This window comes from Centroberyx affinis, unplaced genomic scaffold (genome assembly GCF_046629955.1).
Source record: "Centroberyx affinis isolate AG114_WGS23_722 - 3 ecotype Tasmania unplaced genomic scaffold, CSIRO-AGI_Caff_v1 ptg000008l_1, whole genome shotgun sequence".
Classification (NCBI taxonomy): Eukaryota; Metazoa; Chordata; class Actinopteri; order Beryciformes; family Berycidae; genus Centroberyx; species Centroberyx affinis.
Genome location: NW_027278724.1, coordinates 88064 through 107476, shown reverse-complemented (window position 1 = coordinate 107476; position 19413 = coordinate 88064). Strand labels below are relative to the sequence as shown.

Below are 19413 nucleotides of genomic sequence, written 5' to 3'. Positions count from 1 at the left end.
CTATGAATGCCTTGATGTATTCACATATAATTTAAAACATGCTTTTAAAGGGGGGTGGGTGGGAACTGTTTTTTTTTTACCCAGTTCCTTTTCAACAGAGTGTTTGTAATTATTTGGAGAATAGCAGATAACAAAAAAGGGTTACTGAATTACTCTATATGAAATCTATAAAAGTTTTGACTTACCGTTTCGCCCTTACTCTCTCACTTTGTAATTAGGCCATACCTGCGAAATGTCCTGTCTCTCACTCTGCTTTTGAGTTGGACGGAGACACACTGCAGGGTGGGATAAGCACCAGGGATGGTCAGGAGCAGGAGAGGGACTTGTCTCATAAATCAGGGCCACGGCTCATGTCTAAGAGGCTGTGGAGGAGAGCTGAGACAGGGGCTGGAATTGAAAGTTCTGGGGGAGGGGAGGCTTGGTCAGGGGATGCCAGCCTCCAGCAGACAAGTGTCCTGGGCCCGGGTGATGGATGTGGCGTGGAGCCGGAGGGGAATGCTAACGAGAGCCAAGGTGTTGTGGCTGACTGCTACGGGGGGAGTCCTGGTTCTGGTGGGAGCTCATTAGGCAGCGTGTCCCTCCTGCAGAGCACCGGAGAAACTAGCTCCAGGTCTGTCCTCCCACAGACCAGCGCTCATTCTCCGCTCTCCAAAAAGACATACAGCAGTCAGGCAGCCTGCTGTTCACCTGAGGAAACTGCCTTGGAGGACCAGTTCAGCCATGAAGAGATGAATGAATTCAGGGGTTTGGAGGAGATCCCACGAGAGTGTGAGGCGGAGGCTGCAGCAGCTGTAGCTCAAAACTCGAGGCTGGGCTCTCTGGTCAGCAGCATTTCTTGGATGGTCCAGGATGCAGGGCGCCTCCTGTGGAGCTCTCCTACGGTGTTGCAGCAGGTCCGGGAGGAAGGGCTACAGTCTGTTGGGGCCCGCTGGTCCAGTCAAGTGGTGTCTCTTGTCCGGGAGAGTCAGGTTCTGTCTGTAGTGAAGGACAGCCAGGTCTTCTCCCTTGTCAAAGAGAGCCACGTCTTCTCTTTGTTCAAGGGTAGCTACGTGTTCTCCATGGTGAAAGAACTGCCACTGATACAGCACATCCAGATGGAGCTAACTCAACACCTTCAGCCAAATGAGGCAGTTAGGACGATTCAGGCCCTCACTATTCCAAACACAACCTTAACCCTGCCTCCAACGCAGAACTGTGTCAAGGCAATAGTGTTGCCAGAAGACCCATCTCTAGTCCAAAAAGAAAAGTGGTCAAGGGATAAGAGTATAAGGGATGTACAGTTACCACAAGAGCAGGACTTGGCTCATATTAATTTAAAACAAGGAGAGAGCATGATCAAGGAGCTCATGTTGCCAGCGCAACAGAGCAGTGAGCCACAGGCTACCCTTACACCTGTAGACGAGGATCCTCAAACTACTGCTGAGCAGTCATTGGAGAGCTTGGTGACTGTGCAGAAGACTGAGGATGTGCAAATCTTCTGTCAAAACCTGGTAGAGTTCCCTGATGCCCTTGTGAATCTGCAGTCTCTGCCCCTGCGAGGCTTGATGGACTCTTTACAGTCTGTCATCTCCACTTCAGTGTTCACCTCCCAGAAGACTGTGGCACTCTACTGGCTGAGTGCAGCTAAATGCAGCCAACCTCAGCCCTGTCCTGCCCTCCTGATCCTGATGGAGTCTGGCCTGTATACCCTGACCTCTGACCCTGGGCTCCTGGTGCTGTTCCACCACCTCCCCTTGCTGCAGCTGAAGGAGGTCCAGGTAGGCTTAGCAGGCCAGAGTCTGCGTCTGATGGGCACTACAGAGGAGAGCATCCTGGGCCTCTACACCTACAGCCAGAAGCTAACCCAAGAGCTGTGTCGTGCCATACTTGGTGTCATCTGCCCGGGGGACAGCAGGGTCTCTCAGCACCCACTGCTCCATGGAGACTTGACAGGGATGTCCCTGGACTGGCAGGCTTTTGTTCCGGACCTGCTGCTGGATGCCGGTTTGAGGGTCTGCTGCCAGTTCCAGAAGACTCTTGCTGATCTGGTTTACCTTCTTCACGGTAACATGGATCAAGAAAGACCCAGTATGGGAGAGGTGTGGCTGCTACTGTACACTAGTGTAGGGGTGTGCATTAGCCCCAGCACCCGCTCTGAGCCCCTGGCCCAGCTTCTCCTTACTGATACCCACCTAGGCCTGGTGCAGGAGGACTTTATCTTTCACCCAGCTCCTCGCTCTGTCCCCCTAGAGTCCCGCCGCGCCCAATTCCACAACTTAACCCTCCGCCTTCGCACGGACGTCCGCTGTGTGCTGGTGCATGATGAAGAAAAGAGTGGAGCAGCCAGACTGGATATAGTCCTGGCACATGCGGGGGCCAGAGGTCACCCTGAAAGGGTGATGAAGGCAGCTATCCTGCCTGCACATGCCTCTAATTCATCTCCACATGCAGAAGTGTGGAAATTAACTTTCAGTTGCTCTGCTGAGGCTGCCTACCTGATTAATCACTTGTCAAATGTCTGATCAAGGACTGAACAGCCAATAATGAACCTCGCACTCAGAGGGAGCTGTGGTTGTGGTGCATCCCAGACAGATGGTGCAAAAGATAGCTCCACAATTAAATGACAGTATTAATATGAATATTATGACCTATTCTTTTGTATTGATTTATTTTCTAGAGATGTCTGTCATTTTAATATTAGATTTAGCACTTGCAAATTTTATTGTTGTTCTGTGTAATTTACCAACCACCGCTGTATTTTTCATGTTGAAGAGAGCTTGTCAGTTAGTCTGGATTTTGGTTATGGAAGTCAGAGGATTATAGGCTCAAAATTTTATGCTTAAAAAAACATGCTTGTCATTACCTCAACTATTACCAGTTTAATTTGTTTCATGGACATTGTAATATTTTTTTTTAAAATATTTTACATTGCAAATCTGACTATTCCAAATTACCTCAATTTCATGGACTTACACTACACACTTATACTTAAATGAAAAATGTAAAATTTTGCCAATATTTTATAAACATTTTATATAAAAATAGATCTGTTGGAATATATCTGTGAACATGTGTGTAATAATAAAATGAAGTTAAATCCACCTCTGTTGTGGAGTTGGTTTGTTTACCACTTAGAATGCAGATAAGCTCTGATGGTTGAGCTTTTGATTTGGGAAAACGGGGAATTCAGACTTTGATGCATTTCACTGCTCTTTCTCCATATACTGTCTAATATTTTCTCTTCCCATCATTTCTCTCTCTCTCTGTTGCTCTCCCTCTCCTCCTTCGATGTTAGCTTTGGCAATAGGTTGCCATAGAGCTATAGGTTTTGTTCCCCTAGGGCCCATCTCTCTGTATAGAGGACCCTGCATGAATCAGTATTCAACTCTTAGCACTGAACTCACCACTGGAGTGACACACGCTTAGAATCTGAGGTCAAGGTGAACCTCTGCTACTCTCAAGTTACTACCTGCACAATGCCCAATGGATTTACCCCTGCCAGTCAACATTGTCCACCCCAGGATAGGCCTCTTTCATTGTATGAGGAGTGCTGCCGATAGGTTGATCGCGTTCGATCTCTGGGAAAGAACCTGAGTCGGATACACATCCAGCATGGAAAATACAGGGACAATATAGTGCAATCAGTCCTCTTGTCTGCTCCAGCATGAAGGGTGGAGATTTGGCCTTGAATGAAGAAACACATCACACCTCAGAGTGGTAGGTTTGAGCCAGGGTGAAAGCCTGGGGATGCAAAAGCCTTTTCCTCCCCTTGCTCCAGAAATTTAATTAGCATTCACGCCACCCACTGTGAATCATGCCATCTTGTGAATAAAACACAAAAGACAGACAAATCATAACCTAATATAGCATATTGAAATAAGACCAATAGTCCTAAGTGCGAGAAAAGATAAGAATTATGGTTTTAATTTTCCACAGGTTCATTTCTACATTTAGAGATTACATCGAGGCTAATGTATTGCAAATATTTTTACAGGTTATGAAAGGTATAATATAGATGGAGAAATGAGAGACTGTCCTTTGGTAGATAAGACCATAAATTGTGGCAGTAATTGAAAACACAAGGAGGGTGCACATCAGTAGACTTCCACATCCAACACCATAAAGCATTGGGATTTGTGATTGAAAAATAATCAGTAATCATTTTCTCTATTGCCTTGTGGAGTGTAGGCTGGTAGGTTTCTTTCTCCTTGAAGGAGTCGCCTAACATCACATTCTTAATAACCTTTCCGCCTCTGCTCCACCACATATGAGGCGCCTTTTAAAGTTTTTTTTAATAAAACATCTTAACATTGCTTTGAGAATTTAGATTGAGGCAATAGTAAGGAATCTGTTTTAATATCACTGATATGTTATATCTCAGAATCTCACAAAGAAAGAAAGTGGTTTCATACGATTCAAAGTTTAGTAGTGACTTCTTTCTTCTCCTGAAATGGGAAGACTCTGTTGGTCTGCGCTCTCATGTTGTGTTCAATGGGAGTGATTTGTGTCAGTAGTAGGCGTGAGCTCCATGTTGGGCACAGCCTAGTTTGGTGGAAGTTCTCACTCTCGGGCTACACAGCAGACACACACACTCACAGGCTCCCAATCTCTAATCATTACTCTGTGATTTCCCACTGGGCTCTCCGGCCCTAATATGTACCGTCATTGACAGCACATGCAGGATAATTTGTTTACCTCCTTATTTGGAAGCACGTAATCGTGACCCAGTCTATTCTCTTGTTAGTTAGTTGTTAATAGGCTAAATCTTTTTCAGGTCGATTTTCCTTGATCATTCTGCCTGCCCACAATAGACACACAGATTCAGTTATATGTTGTTTTGTTCAGTGATTTTGAAGGCTAATATATAACCTGCTGTGTAGATGTAAATTGGTCCTGATGGTATTTATATATATATTATTGGAATCAGTTTTGTACAGGCAAAATTAAATCTACCCCATCTCCTGTAGTTTCTTTTGCCTGGAGAGTTAGATTCCTGGTTACAAATTAAGCTTTGCCCCAAAGAAAAAACATCTTGCTAAGCCAAGAACTTTTCTTAATCTTTCAGAGGAGCTGGCTTTCTGATTTCACCTGGTATTAATGCAGGGCCTAAGGAAAAGCAGACCAGCAGATCAGCACAGAACATTAATGCTGGTGGTGAGTTTCTCCTCGTATTGTTAAGACAAAGCAATGTGTGGCTGAAATCCATTCGTAAAACCTGTGACCAAAAACTGAACTGAAGTTGCATGTGTATATGACAATGTTTATTGCACTTTTTAAATCCACTTCTTAATTTGCAAACACAGTTTGTAACCATATGACCATCTGTAAACTTGTTAATTTGAATATGATGCACATTTGCAAATTCACATATCTGCTTATTCGGTTTACACCTGCTTTCCTCATTGTTATATTCTGCATATAGTAATTATATTTCCTTATGGCTCCACTATTTCATGCTGTATACATACTGATATTTTTATATTGTATTACATTATGTTTTTAAATACATATTTATATAGAACATATTTCTAATACTGTAATCCATATCTGAGTAATATGGATTATTTGAATACATTTTTGCCCCTTAAACCAAAAAGGAAAGGGTCCGAGCTAATATGGAGTTTTTGTGTGAGGTAAGGACTGCTATTTCCACTGCTGTGCTCACATGAATGCATCACATTTTCACCCAGCTCAGTTATAGTATCTATTGTTTTTATTCACAGGATTTAATCAACTACACTGAGCAGTGCTGCAAATTTGTGTTGTGTGAACTGAGGACTGAAACATTTGTGCTAATTAAGAATAAAGAAAGTGCCATGAGTGTAATGTGGATTGTTAGGGCTAATGGATATGTTCATTAGCAGATAAAACCACTTGATCACTTGATTTCTCTTCTTTTGATGGAGGCTTTGTACCAAGGGCACTTTTTCAAGTTCGATTCCAGCTGAGTGGAGGTCTCTAAAAGCCTGGTATGTGCATCCGACTGTTTTAAATTCATTTTAGTCAAAAACAGCACAATGTAATTAACTTCATCACTGTAGTACTATCTAATGAGGCCTAGTGTGTATGTGTGTGCCAGCAAAGACAGGTTTTATCCAAGCCTCTGATGGAATTTGTTGGGGTGAGTCTCAAAGGAGACGCTCACAATGGCAACCTGAATGTCACTGGCATCTTTGAGCCGTGCTCATTTGTGAATGTCTGTCCGCAGGCCAGAGAAATCTCAATGCCCTCTAGAAGGATGATTTTGTCACACAGTGTCATTTTTAAATTGGACTCCACTCCATTTCTCCCTGCCCTCCCCGCCGCAGTTTTGGACCTCACATGAGTTTCATTAGCATTTGCAGGAACTGTGAGACATTTGCCACCGCGGATTGTGACAGATTTCACAAGCTCAATTTTACTGTTGCCCTGGGGGGGGAAGAGGCAGTGCTCACCATCTGTTGATTGTGACTGTACCCGGCAGTTTCTTAAGAGGCTGCCATTTCTGCCACTGCTGACACTCCTGTGGCAATTCTGATATCTGGGGACTGCAATGTGCGAGGTTCTACAGCAAAACTGGAAATACATTTTGATGAAGATTTCATTGCACTGGATTAATGTTTCTTGAATGTGGAAATGTACTCTATAAAGTGTTGTTGGATTTAATATTGTTTACTGATGTTGCTGATGATTATTGATGATAAATATGTATAGTGGTAGACAAAATAGCAGAAACACCTAACAGTATATTAATATAAAGAATGTAATAAGGAGTAGGAGTATTGCAAACACATAGGAGTATTCTGAAGGCAAAAATGCCACCTTTTGCCTTCAGAACAGCTTCAATCCTCCTTGGATTGCTGTCATACAAATCCCGAACTTTGTGTTGTGGGATATTGGACCATTCTTCAAAAAAGAAAGCCTCCATTTCTTTGATGGATGAAGTAGGTGGAAACCTACTCTGCGCTCCAGAACTTCCCATAAAGCTTCAATGATGTTTAGATCTGGAGACTGGGGAGGCCATGGAAGGCATTTGACTTCATCCTGGTCACTCATGAATTTGTTTAGCAGTGTGTATGGAGGCGTTAACATCTTAAAATATTCGAACATATGAGGGAACAGTGTTTTGTTTGGGGTTTTTTGTGGCATTTTTTGCCTTTATTGGACAGGTGGAAGTAGAGAGAGACAGAAAGGATTGGGGGAGAGAGGGGAATGAGCCCATGAATTGGCTGCCTATACCATTACAGCTCCAACACCATGTTTAACAGTTGGCAAGAGACAATGTTGGTTGAAGGCATCCTTTGATTTTCTTTGATTCATTCTTTGATTCAGACATAAACGTGTCTGAATGTACTGTAGTAAAAAAGGTGAAAGATGACCATATTACTATTTTCCATTTCCCTGCAGTCCAGGTTTTGTGCTCTTTGCACTGGGTTTCCATATTTGTGTGTTGGTCTTTAATACGAATGGTATCATGATTTTTGAAACTGTTCTCTCTTGCCACATTAAATAATTTTGCAGTTTTTGTGACTGATGCATGTGCATGCAATAGGGGCACAGACCATTTGGAACTATCTCATGCTGCTTTAAAAAAAAACTAGAAAAGTGATTATCAGTGACACATACTGCTAATTGGCTTCCATTGTGATCAAGTTACTCCAAAGTCCTTTTTCCTGTGGTGTTTCCATTATATTGTCCACCCCTTGTATTCACTCATGGAATGCAGAGTTCAGCAGCATACCAGGTTACACCTTGAAAAGTGTTCAAATTCACATTTATGCTGCTGGCGAGGTGCTGCAGTCCTTTGAGACCACAAGTATTTATGATTATGCTCTTAAACATCCTATAATAAGAGAAGATAAAGCCGCTGTGCAGCAGGTTGCACAGAGGAAAAGCTGCTCTGAGGGGATGTGCTCTGCTCTTAAATGATTTTCTTAAGTCTCCAGTAGAAGTTGGGGAGAAAGAGACTGAGCTTCAACAATCAAATATGTGTGTGCTGGACCAAAACACACTCCACTTCCATAGGAGATCCCCAAAAAGGAGTAAAAGGAAGCACATCGTACAAATAAGAGTAAGCTGAAAATGATGGATTACTTGCATTGGGCTTAATCGAAGGGCACACAACCATCACAGAATGCAAACACGTTTCGATGAATGCATTAAGGCTTTGACTGCTTTTTGTGGGATTTGCTGCCTTTTGGAGAGAATCCTTTTTTTGGTCAGTACTAGCTGAAACGTTTTAGTGTTTTGTAATAGTTGCTTGCCCTTCAGTAAACCATAGTCATTTGTGGGTCTCCAATCGAAGTGTCAGCTCACTGTGAGCAGGCTTTAGCAATAGTGGGTGATAAGCAGAGGTGATAGTCAGATGGTGTTGCTAGTTGTATATGCAGCTCATGTCAGCATGGTTCATTTTGAATGGCTCTGTCACATTTCTATTCCTGCAGCAGCTGCGTTTAAACTTCTCAGTTCATTGTGAAGCGAATGATTGTACCATCACAATGTTAATGCTGATTTCAGTCTGGGCCCAAGTCAATGGAGCGCTATTAAGTTAGATTAGTAAATCGTTCACAAGAATAGTCTGATTTGTATAGTCTGAACTTGCTAGTTTAGCACCTTCTTTTATGACAATTCTCATAGATTACATTGTGTTTCTGAGCATGTAAGCACAAAGTTAATTGTCTAGCTAACACAGGGCTGTGGCAGTCCGCATGACCTGGTGAATATTGAGCATGCTCACAATATGTTAAGGTTTCACACTGAATAGATGTAGAGATGGAGAATGAGGTCTATAACTCTGCCTTCCATTGTGTTTTTTGAGTTCATTATTCTGTGAAAAAAGCATTGCACACCCAGCCGTATTGTTTGGTACAGGTGCTTTGGAGAAGAAGCTGAATACACGACTGAATAAAGGATATCCTGCACACTGCTCTTGCTCAACGGCACCAGAATTGTGTTTATTGTCTTCGTCAAAGTGTGCGTCTATACTCTGACGAAGGTCCTGGTGGATCCGAAGAATAAAATTCTGGTGGTGTTGAGCAAGAGCGGTGTGCGGGATATCCTTTATTAAGTCGTGACTTCATTATTCTGTTTGTCAGTTGTAGGTCTTTTTCAAAATGAACATGGAGCGACAGAAAATGTGAACGCTTCCCTTCATAAAGCTTCAAAAGACCCCATTGAAAAAGTCTGATTTGATTCTGCTGATGTAGTGTGAGGTGTGAAAGTCATAAGAAAGTGGACTAGCAAAACATATATTGATATAAATTGATGCAGAGGAAAAAAATATTACTCAGGAACAAGTGTTATTTTATGAACTGACATTGGCCAGTAATGTGATTTAAATGGTTTCACGTGTTGTGTATTTGTTAAGTCTCTGGCACAGTTTAGAATAATAATAAAGCTGCATTTTCACAAAAGAGACAGGTAAACTACCTAATTAGAGCAGAGACGCAACAGAAATGTCTAGAGAAGAGGTAAACTATCACAATGCAAAATACTGTAGTGATAATACTGCTTTGGCATTTGCTTTTTTGGCTTGAGAGCAAAATGTGTTGCGATGCCGCTTGCTGGCTCGTAGCGCCGTCCTCCATCGCGGAGCAGGTGAAAATGTGAGGGGAAAGGAATGTGTGGAGAGTAGATGGGAGGATTGTGAGAGCTCTTGTTCCAAAACGGAGAACGGGCTGGAATGTGAGTTTTGAAAGCCAGACATCTCCACACCTGGTGAAGTAATTGTTGAGTCATTGGTATTGATCAACCACCCTATGAAACCCCTGCAGATATATTATGGTCATTTTGTGCTGTGGTAGCCTACTGTAAAAATCAAACCGATTGCACCTTTAAGTAAAGTGTTATCACCTTGCAGTGCAGTGGATGAGTACGAGCTGATACAGAGCTTCGCCGTGCGTGTGGCTGGCACCACCAGATGAAGTGCCACGCTGGTGATGAGTTCCATCACCAAGGCTTTCTCCCCCGGGGCCTGACACATAACGCTATTTACGACAAGCCCTCTGACAAACAGGACAAGGCTGTTTTCCAAACCTGCTGCATTTTACTTTTATGGGTAGCGGGCGTGAGCGGTGACAGAAGGAGCGGGTCCAGACTGCTGATGCTGGCGATGTGAGCTTCTTCTCCACAGCTCCTATTTCTAGGCTTACAGCTCCAGCATGGTGCCATTAATCAAGCTCCAGAAGTTAAGTGTTACTGCAGGCATCGCTGTGTTATAAATTGCATGGGAAATGCATAATTAGTTAGCAACAAATCTATTTTACAGTCACACTGTATTCAGTTGGGGATGCATTTTGTTCCAAATGCTTTTCTGCAAAGATAATAATCACTGCTTTGGACCAGAAGTAGTGCTGGCTCACCTGATGCAAGTGAGATCCAAAGAAACTTTAGAAGCCTTATGGGAGTCGAATCTAATGAAATAAAATAGCTAACACCTGTCTGAGCTTCCAGCATGTCTTTGCCCACTGCTGCATCAGATGTCATTCATCTGTGTGACTTACTGCATCACTTAAAACAAAAAGGAAGTATACATTCATCTGAGAGAGTTGTTCCTCATCTTTTCAAGGCAGCAGTGGATCCCACTCAGCAGTGTGACGTAGCAATGTCTGTCCCTGCTCTCCTCTTCCATGTCGCAAAGACAAAGTCAACTGACAGAGGCAATTTTCTCTGGGTCACACACACATTCACACTGTTTCTGCATAACTTTTTCACTGCCTTCCTTCACAAGTTGACAAGGAGCCTTTACACCTTTGCAAAGTTTTCACATTTCGAGGCTGGTTCACAAAGTTCCACGTCCCATTTTTCATCTCAGCGGTCTCCGAGATGCCTGCTTCGCTTAAAGCACAAGGAAGGAAGCGAAAGGTATTCACTCATTATTCCCAGTGTCTTTAGCCCATCCTCAGGACCTCAACCCAGACTGGGACTATTTCCATGTAATTGGTGCTGATGTTGCTCCAGGTGCCATTTTGTGTTTTGATATGGCCCTGCTTTCTGCGTCGAGGCAACAGAGTGCAAAGTGTCCCTCACTACAGGCGGAAAATTACTCCTCCGAACTCGCCTAACACCCTTGTGGAGAGCAGAGCTGCCATAAAGGCAAAACAATTTGTCCAACATGAATGGGCTCCCTGGGGACTGTCTTTAAGTGTTAAATGACCTGGATGAACCCAATACTAATCCACGACTGGGAGTTATTCAGGCTTGGACGGCTAACACTTATACCCTCTGCGCAGCCATTTGAAGACTGTTTATGCAAATTCAAGGTGATCTGATTTTTCTCATGGCTTAGTTTACCGTCTCTCTCGGCCCCTGGAGACTCTTACAGTCACTCCAATCATTCTAACCCCCCGCCTGTACAGGCATGCAGGCGTACGCATGACAGTGTGAGTGGGCAGGAATACATTGTAATACAAATATTTCACACACAGGCTCACATAATTAGGCTTCCTAAGTGATGGTTTCAGTTCAGAATTTCAGCACTTTATTGGCATGCAAAGAAAATCCAAATATCACTGTTCCTACTTGGCAGGAACCGTACAGACAGTACAGACATAACAACCATCCTTGCATGCACACACACACACACACACACACACACACACAGAAATCAAAGCTGAGACTCCAGGGTATAAAAAAAACAATACTTTTTTGTTAACAACTTACTGACAATATTCAACCTCCTTTATGTCAAGGATAGGCTCGCTTTGGTACATTAAGTGTGAACACCATTGCTAATACAGTAGGGGGCAGCAGTGAGCCACGGGTGGGACCGCTTTCGACGTCCTACCTTCCTTGTCTCTGTTTTCTCTCTCTCTTTTCTCATAAACAGGATTGTGGTCTGCCCTCCAGACATCTGCTCGGTTGTAAAGGGAATGAATAAATAAAAACAATGACGCACCAGAATTTATGTTCCATGGAAACATATATTCTGTTTCAATATTATAATCCTTATTGGTACATTTATGGTTTGTGTCAGCGTTTATGTTTAAGTGCATTTGTGTTCTTCTGTCATGTCTTTGTGAAATAAAAGGAGAGAAAGTACAAGGGAAAGGAGACGACTCAGGAGAGTTAGGGAAGCAGGGATGGAGCGAAGTAAGGAAAGAAAGTACAGCGTGACAGCCAGTCACTGTACAATACAGAGAACAGATCATTAATTAATGCTGCTGAGAGTGTGAAGGGAATCGATTCGCCCCCTGAGCACGACACGCACTAACACCCCCATCTAACTGGCATGGAGGAGGGTGGGGGGGGGATCCACACTCCCCTTGTCAGTTCACCTCCATTTTAATCGCTTCTAATTGTTTCCAATGCCATGCAGTAAATATCCAGCAGGAAGAGCGAAACACACTTTGCCCCTGTTTCTTTTCATTAGGACCCTTTCTGTCTTTCATGTTCCCTTTTTTGTTTTTTGTTTTTTTGCTTTTTGGCCGATTCACTCCCTCCCTAGGAACCTGCCGGATGGCTTGATTAAAGTAGTTGTTTCATAAGCGGCCCTTTTTGTTGTGCTTCTGTTTTTGTGTGTTCGCTGAGCCTGTGTTATCTGTACACATGGAGGAGTGTGCGCTCCTGTCAGGGGGTGACAGCTGGCTCTCTCTGCCCCCCCTGTCACAGAGAGGCTGTGACTGCTGGAGTGTGACCAGCCTCTCGCCCGCCTGCACGCCTTACACCCCCCCCCCCACTCCCCCCTCTCACCCCCCCCTACCGCCTGGCCTGCCCTGCTCCTCTGCTTGTGGCCCTCTCCCTCTCTCTCTTAGATCCACGCTGCATATGGGTCTGGTCAGCCATGGAAACCTGCTCAGCCCAATTAGAAGCGGCCGCCAGCTGGGCTTCCTCTCCGTTCTTGCAGCCCGCCCCTCTCGCCCCTTTCGCCCCTGCCATGTCCCTCTCTCCCCCCTCCAGTGGCTTCACGCTCCAGCATCCCACAATCAGACCCTCTCACGCCCACAATCATGCCACGCTGATGGGCATGCTGTCCTCCGGTGCCCGGATGGAAGCGACGATTTGTACATTTTGCACATACCATGACAGACAGACAGACGTACGCACATGAAACGCAGACAGACAAACGGGGAAAGGGCTCCACAATCTCCTCCTCCAGATGCTTTGTTTTGTCTCCGGCCTCACCAGCTGGTTTGGACTAAATGTCTGGAGGTAATAAACCGGTTTGTTATAGAGTTCATATCTAAATGGCTGGGCCATAGTGAGGATGGCTCCACCGACTCTCACCTCTTAAAACACAGACTGTGTCTTGAGATATCCAGTGTCATTCAGAATGTCTGGGGAATTCAGAGCTCACTAGTCGCTGTGGAATAGGGTCATTTGCTTTTTCAATATGGATTTCTTGTATTTGAATAGCGCTGCATTCCGCCTTGTTATTTTCATGGCACTAACACCACTTAGCATTCATCATCACCCATGGCAATTATGATATGCAAAAATCTTTTAGTAAATACTGACAGCTCAGACTCATTTCTCCAGTTCAAGAGATTCTTGAGAGCAAGTGAGGTCAGTCATTTAATGTTATTGGACCACAGCAAATTTTTTTTTTCTCTCTCTCTAATGGCTTTCAGTTTGTGTAGACTGGCTCACCTGCAGTTCAGGGACTTGCAGAGGCATACAGTTTGTATACAGCTAACAGGAAATCACTCAAGAGTTTCAATGTCAATGAAAAGAAAAGCACTCCAAATTTCATTTGGAATTAAGTGTCTTATCGATTCTTACCGTTGGAATGAAACTGAATTATCAGGGCTATCAGAAAGAGAAACAGACAATTTAGGTCTGAAAGAGATGATCATGTTCAAAGTAAATATAGCTGTAAAAATGTAACATAAACTTGGTCATGGTAGAAATGCAGGTTCATGCACTTATTCTTTTTTAATTTCAGGCTGAAGATTTCATGGTAGAAATGCAGGTTCATGCATTTATAAACACACATGCCTCTATAGCTTATGCTCTTACTTGTGTTTCACTGACAAAATGTTTGCCCAAGGGCAAATTGATTTACCAATATTGGGGATTCAGAATGCTATAGGTTTTGTAAAAGTTACTATTCAACATTGTTTCACTGTTCTGCTTCAGCTACCATATTCCTCTTTCTGGTCATCAATCACTGATGTAGGTCTGATTGCACATGAAGTGGCTGGATCCCATTTTGAGGTGTGACAGGGGCCTATTTTCTGCTAGTGGCAGTGATGGCTGCATGTCAGAGCTCACGACAGGATGCTCTCCGCCCCGTCTCCTGAGGTTTGGGGGTTTGAGGGGCCACCGGCCCCTTTTGTCCTCCTTTGTAGATGGTCTCTGACATGGCTTGTTTTAGGCACAGGCAAAGGCAGTAATTGATTTCTCTCTCCTCTCTGATTCCGTTTCTGGCTCTCAGTCGCCGGCTGCATCTCTCCTCAGGGAAACAGATGAATAAAAAGACAGAGCGTGAAGTTTATAGCCAACAGTCACAGGGCTGACAGATGGTCAAAGCCCACGTTATCAGGCCCTGATGGAAGTGCGGAATGTGGTGGTTAGCTTCTGAATTGGCTTCTGAGAGGATCGGTCATATATATTAGAGCAGAAAGTATTGAGCCGTGAAGAGCTGGAGAGATGGGAGATATTGAGGCGCACATACATTGGCGGTGAGAAGGACCTAAGCGCAGATCTGACAGGCTACATTAATAGATCGGCGAACTGATAGATGCACAATGGAATGGTGTGATGAATAAACTGATTCAGCCCCAGAAATTGAATTTTCATTCCTTTTGCTACAGCCAGTGGGAAAAGTTGTTGGAATGTTCAGTGATGTGTTTGAGATTCATCCAGCTGGAAATTTCACAGAATTTAATGTACTCCTCTTTTTTTTTTTTTTACATCTTTATTAAGATCACTTGCCGGAGGAAAAACAAAACAAATGAAATGAAAACAAATGAAATTCTTGAATTTACTGTGAACCAACAGTATTGTTACTTGTGAACTGACCAAATCTCATTATAATAACCTAAACAAAAGAGAATTAGTCTCTTTTTTTCTAAGCCTCAATAATACTAAAAAAATCAACAGAGCATTCATCATAATTGTGACCTTGTGTCTTTCTGTCAGCAGGACTGACTTAATCAATTGCAGAAGTTGTCAGCGGTGACAAGAAGCTTTTAGCCTGGAGACAAGAGAGACGGGTGGCATGGACTGTCTGCAGACGCTCTAGCCTCTCTCCATTAATGTCAATGTCTGTTCCAATTCAGACAGCTCCACTCAGACATGCTAACTTTGTTAGCCAAGTTTTTTCATCTCTTTGCTCTTTTTTTTCTACATGGAGGAATAAATGAGCCAATTAACAGTGAATGAGAAAATCTCCCCCTGTGTGTTGCAGTATGAGGTGTTTTGTGAGTTGCATCTTGCAGGAGAGCTGTGGCATTCTGTGACAGGAAAGCCTAAAAAGTGGTGTTTGGTGTAATTATAATCATCTCTATCAGCGCCCTTGGATCGTTAGCACCTCTCTAGGCTCCAGCAATTTGACAATGATGCTAAATGAATCATACATTTATTAATGAAGTTTTCCTACAATTATGCACCTTCAAAACGAATTAACACCCATGTTATGCATTCTGTACGGTTTCCCCATTCTCTGTCATGTCAACAATAAGTGACAATGTTCTGGTTTTCGCTGCAATGTGATGAACACCTTTCAAGTTATTCTGCAGTGAGCGCTTTAGTGGCAGTGGGAACTGAGGGGAAAGCAGCCTTGTTGAAGACAGTCAAAAGGTGGAGAAGGACACTGACTAACAGATTTTGTCCCTTCCTCTCCATCTGCCCTCCACCGGCTTGCAGACTTGACTAGTGTTTCTTACGCTAAGCCATGCACACTGCATCACTGAATGACTGGTTGAGAAATAGCAAATTTAAATTGCATGCTGTGTTGAAGTGATTTTCTGCCTACCTTGATGCTGATTTTGTTATGGAAATTCATGATACATTAACATAACCAGCAGGAGTTGGGAATAGAAAATAATGAATCCTGGTGGGAAGGAAGCAGCGCACTCCACCCTTATCTGTGAATTAATAAATACATACAGTGTATACTTAAGGGTCACAGCGTCTCACATCAGAACCACACTCATCATATGCTTACCACATAAGCAGGCCATTCCTCACTGTTAACTGAAGGCTGTCCTCAGTGAGAAATGAATCTAATAACACCCATGGAACAGAGGAAGGTGGTTTGCTGGTGGGGAATTCTGAGAGGAGCGAGACAATTTAATGACCCAGTGGTTAGATATTCCTGCTCTGCCCCTCACTGGCTCACCAGCATTATTTTAACTAACAAGACCAACAGCCTACAGTTAGCAAACAGGATCAAGATTAAACTATAGCACACATGTGAAATGCTTGTAATCCACAGTCACATTAGAACTTGCTCTGCGAATACCATATGTCTACATTTTATTTTAGCTAATGTTATAAATATTTTCATTTAAGTTGTCATTGAAATTAGCTGGTCATGAGTTTGTCTTACTTACTTTTCCTCAGGAAAGTGAGTGAGCTAAATCAGTGGTTGGGATGATCCATTCATTTTAAATGTCCAATGGCTAAACTCCATTCACCTTACTCTGGATGCATGCAGGAGTGCACTTACTAGAGCCTGTTGCTACGGCAACAGTCCTTGGATATAATTTTTGGAGGACCCCAAGGCCCTGTCAGTGCTGACAAGCAAAGGGAGAAATCCAAAAGCAATCAAGCTTATCTGTCTTCTCACTAAGACGTGATCTCCAAGTCATAAAACTATTTGTGAAAATAATCAGTTAAATGTAATTCTTTGCAGTATTGTCATCAACCAACAAGCCATCAGCAAAACCTACCAATGGATTTTATCTCACACACAAGAGTCTCTGTTGAGTTTCAGCACAAGTGTTACTTTTAAGTTAGTGGCAACTTTTTTTGGCAATAGTGATGGGCGACAGCGGCCAATAAGTTGCCTAGTGTAGTTGCTTTAATCACATAGGAAGATCCTGTTGCCAGGAAACACTTGAATAGATTTTAAGACAGTGGCTCATTTTGTTGATGAGTGAGAGTTTTGCTTATCTGTATTGCCCCAAAAATTGCCATGTGTATCATGATCCCCTGGGGTTGAGTGAGTACCATTAAAGTCTAGCTGTTTGCATTGACATGCCTGTAAGCTACAATCAAAACAGAAAGTGATGAGGCTAACTCATGCATAATATCAACCCACAAAACACACATGGGTCAAACTAGGTGAGGCTATCTTCATTCTTTAGGACAAATGCTTTCGACAAGAGAGAGACAGTCCGCTGACACTTGTGCATCATTGCTTTTTCATAGTAACCGCTCCGCAACAGATTCATGCAATATAAAAAATATCCTGATATTTCTTCAATTGCTGCCATCTAATTTGATCAAAAATCAGGGCGACTCCGGGAGACTCCTGGCACATTCTGTAGGTTTGGCGAGTCTGTGATCCATTAAAAACTTATTTTCAACTTGTGGCACTTGAGAAACACTATGGAATATAGGGTTGCCAAATTGATGGCATAAAATTCCTATTGTGGCGATGCTTTTGGTATTGACTTGTGTGCATCAAAACAGCTGAAAACAAGGACACAGAAACATATTTTATGTTTCCCATTCATACAGCTGAGGATGGACTGAATACCACTCCAGCTTATGTCAAGCACCATGCTAGCTACTCCAGAGTGCATAGTATGAATCAGTCAGCTGCCCAATATTACCCTGGGATCCATCCACACAGTGTCTCATCCTTGAAGGGACCTCAGCCCCACACATCCCCTCTTAGGAAGCAAGCACCACAGTCATCTGCTCCTGACCACACAGGCATAAACGACCTCTGGGATGATCAAGTTCAATGACCGTCCAGACAATTATTGGGGTTGGAAATCGATCTTCATGAATGTCATACAAGAACTGAAACTCACCTGCAATGAAGAGCTTGACCTTCTAACTAGGTGGTTAGGTCCTCAGTCATCAGAGCAGGTTAGGAGAATCAGAGCTGTTCATGTCAGTAACCCTGCTGCTGGGCTCAGGTTGGCATGGATGCGTCTTGAGGAGTGCTATGGGTCACCTGAAACAATTGAGAAGGCTCTTTTGGACAAACTTGAGAGGTTCCCCAAGATTGGCAACAAATCTTGGGGGGCCAAGCTCTCTCAAATTGAGAGAGCTTGGCGATCTGTTAAGGGAGTTGGAGTCAGCAAAACTAGAGGGTTATTTGCCTGGGCTCGCCTACTTGGATACATCTCGGGGTGTTAACCCAATAGTGGAGAAACTGCCATACAGGCTTCAAGAGAAATGGATGACACAAGGCAGTTCGTACCAGCTGCAAAACCAAGTCCAGTTTCCACCATTTTCCTTCTTTACTGATTTTGTCTACAGAGAGGCCCGTATTCGTAATGATCAGCTCATCTGGCATGACAGCAGTAAAGCCAGACAACCCTGCGAAAAGGTACACACACTTTAGAGGCCAAGTCTTATCCCACAAAAACAGAGATCACTCCAATACCTGCCACCAAGTCTATAGAGACCGCCAGCAGTAACTTGGACGTCGACAGGCAGTGCCCGATTCACAAAAAGCCCCATCCCCTCAAACGATGCAGAGGCTTCCGAGCTAAGACACTGGAGGAAGGCAAAGCATTTCTCAAGGAGAGTGGGATTTGTTTCAGATGCTGCTCCTCAACCGATCTTGTGGCTAAAGACTGCAAAACGGCCATTCAGTGCAAAGAGTGTGACAGCAATAGACATGTCACAGCTCTTCATCCAGGACCAGCTCCATGGACCATCAAAGACCTTGACTCAGAGCACGGCGGGGAGGAAAGGGAAGAGGCTTCTCCTGACATCCTCTCCAAATGCACAGAAGTGTGTGGTGAAGCCAATACCTCCCGCTCCTGCTCTAAAATCTGCCTCATAAAGGTGCATCCAGAAGGACAACTGGACAGATCGAGGAGAGTCTATGCTGTACTCGATGACCAGAGTAATAGGTCTCTTGCTCGGTCCGAGTTCTTTGACCTGTTCAACCTCGAGAGCGCAGATTCTCCCTACACTCTGCGCACATGTGCTGGAGTCACAGAGATGTGACTCGGCGTGCTTCTTCCCACACTCATAGAGTGCGACCATATGTCGGATGATGGGTCAGAGATACCTACTCCTGAGGCTGCCAAACACCACCTCAAGCCTATTGCTCACCTCATCCCTGAACTTGACCCTGATGCACAGATTCTCCTTCTCCTTGGCCGGGATGTCTTACAAGTCCACAAGGTAAGAGACCAGCGTAATGGGCCAAACAATGCCCCTTACGCCCAAAGACTTGACCTTGGCTGGGTTGTAGTTGGAGAAGTCTGTCTAGGTGCAGCTCACAAGCCTAAGGGAGTCAGCGCATACCGGACTAATGTTCTGGAGAATGGCCGTCACTCTCACTTCAGCCCATGTCCCAACCACCTTGTTTTGAAAGAG

The 19413-nt window shown here is 43.8% G+C and overlaps 1 protein-coding gene across 1 annotated transcript in view; it reads left to right on the top strand.

Moving 5' to 3' along the window:
• kif16bb (kinesin family member 16Bb) overlaps positions 1 to 19038 on the top strand; it is a 42206-nt gene extending 23168 nt beyond the window's left edge. Inside the window, exons 20-21 of the mRNA XM_071522137.1 lie at positions 261 to 2361; positions 18725 to 19038. Of these exons, the coding sequence (XP_071378238.1) occupies positions 261 to 2361; positions 18725 to 19038 (2415 nt within the window). The remainder of the gene's footprint in view (positions 1 to 260; positions 2362 to 18724) is intronic.
• Positions 19039 to 19413: the final 375 nt, after the last annotated feature.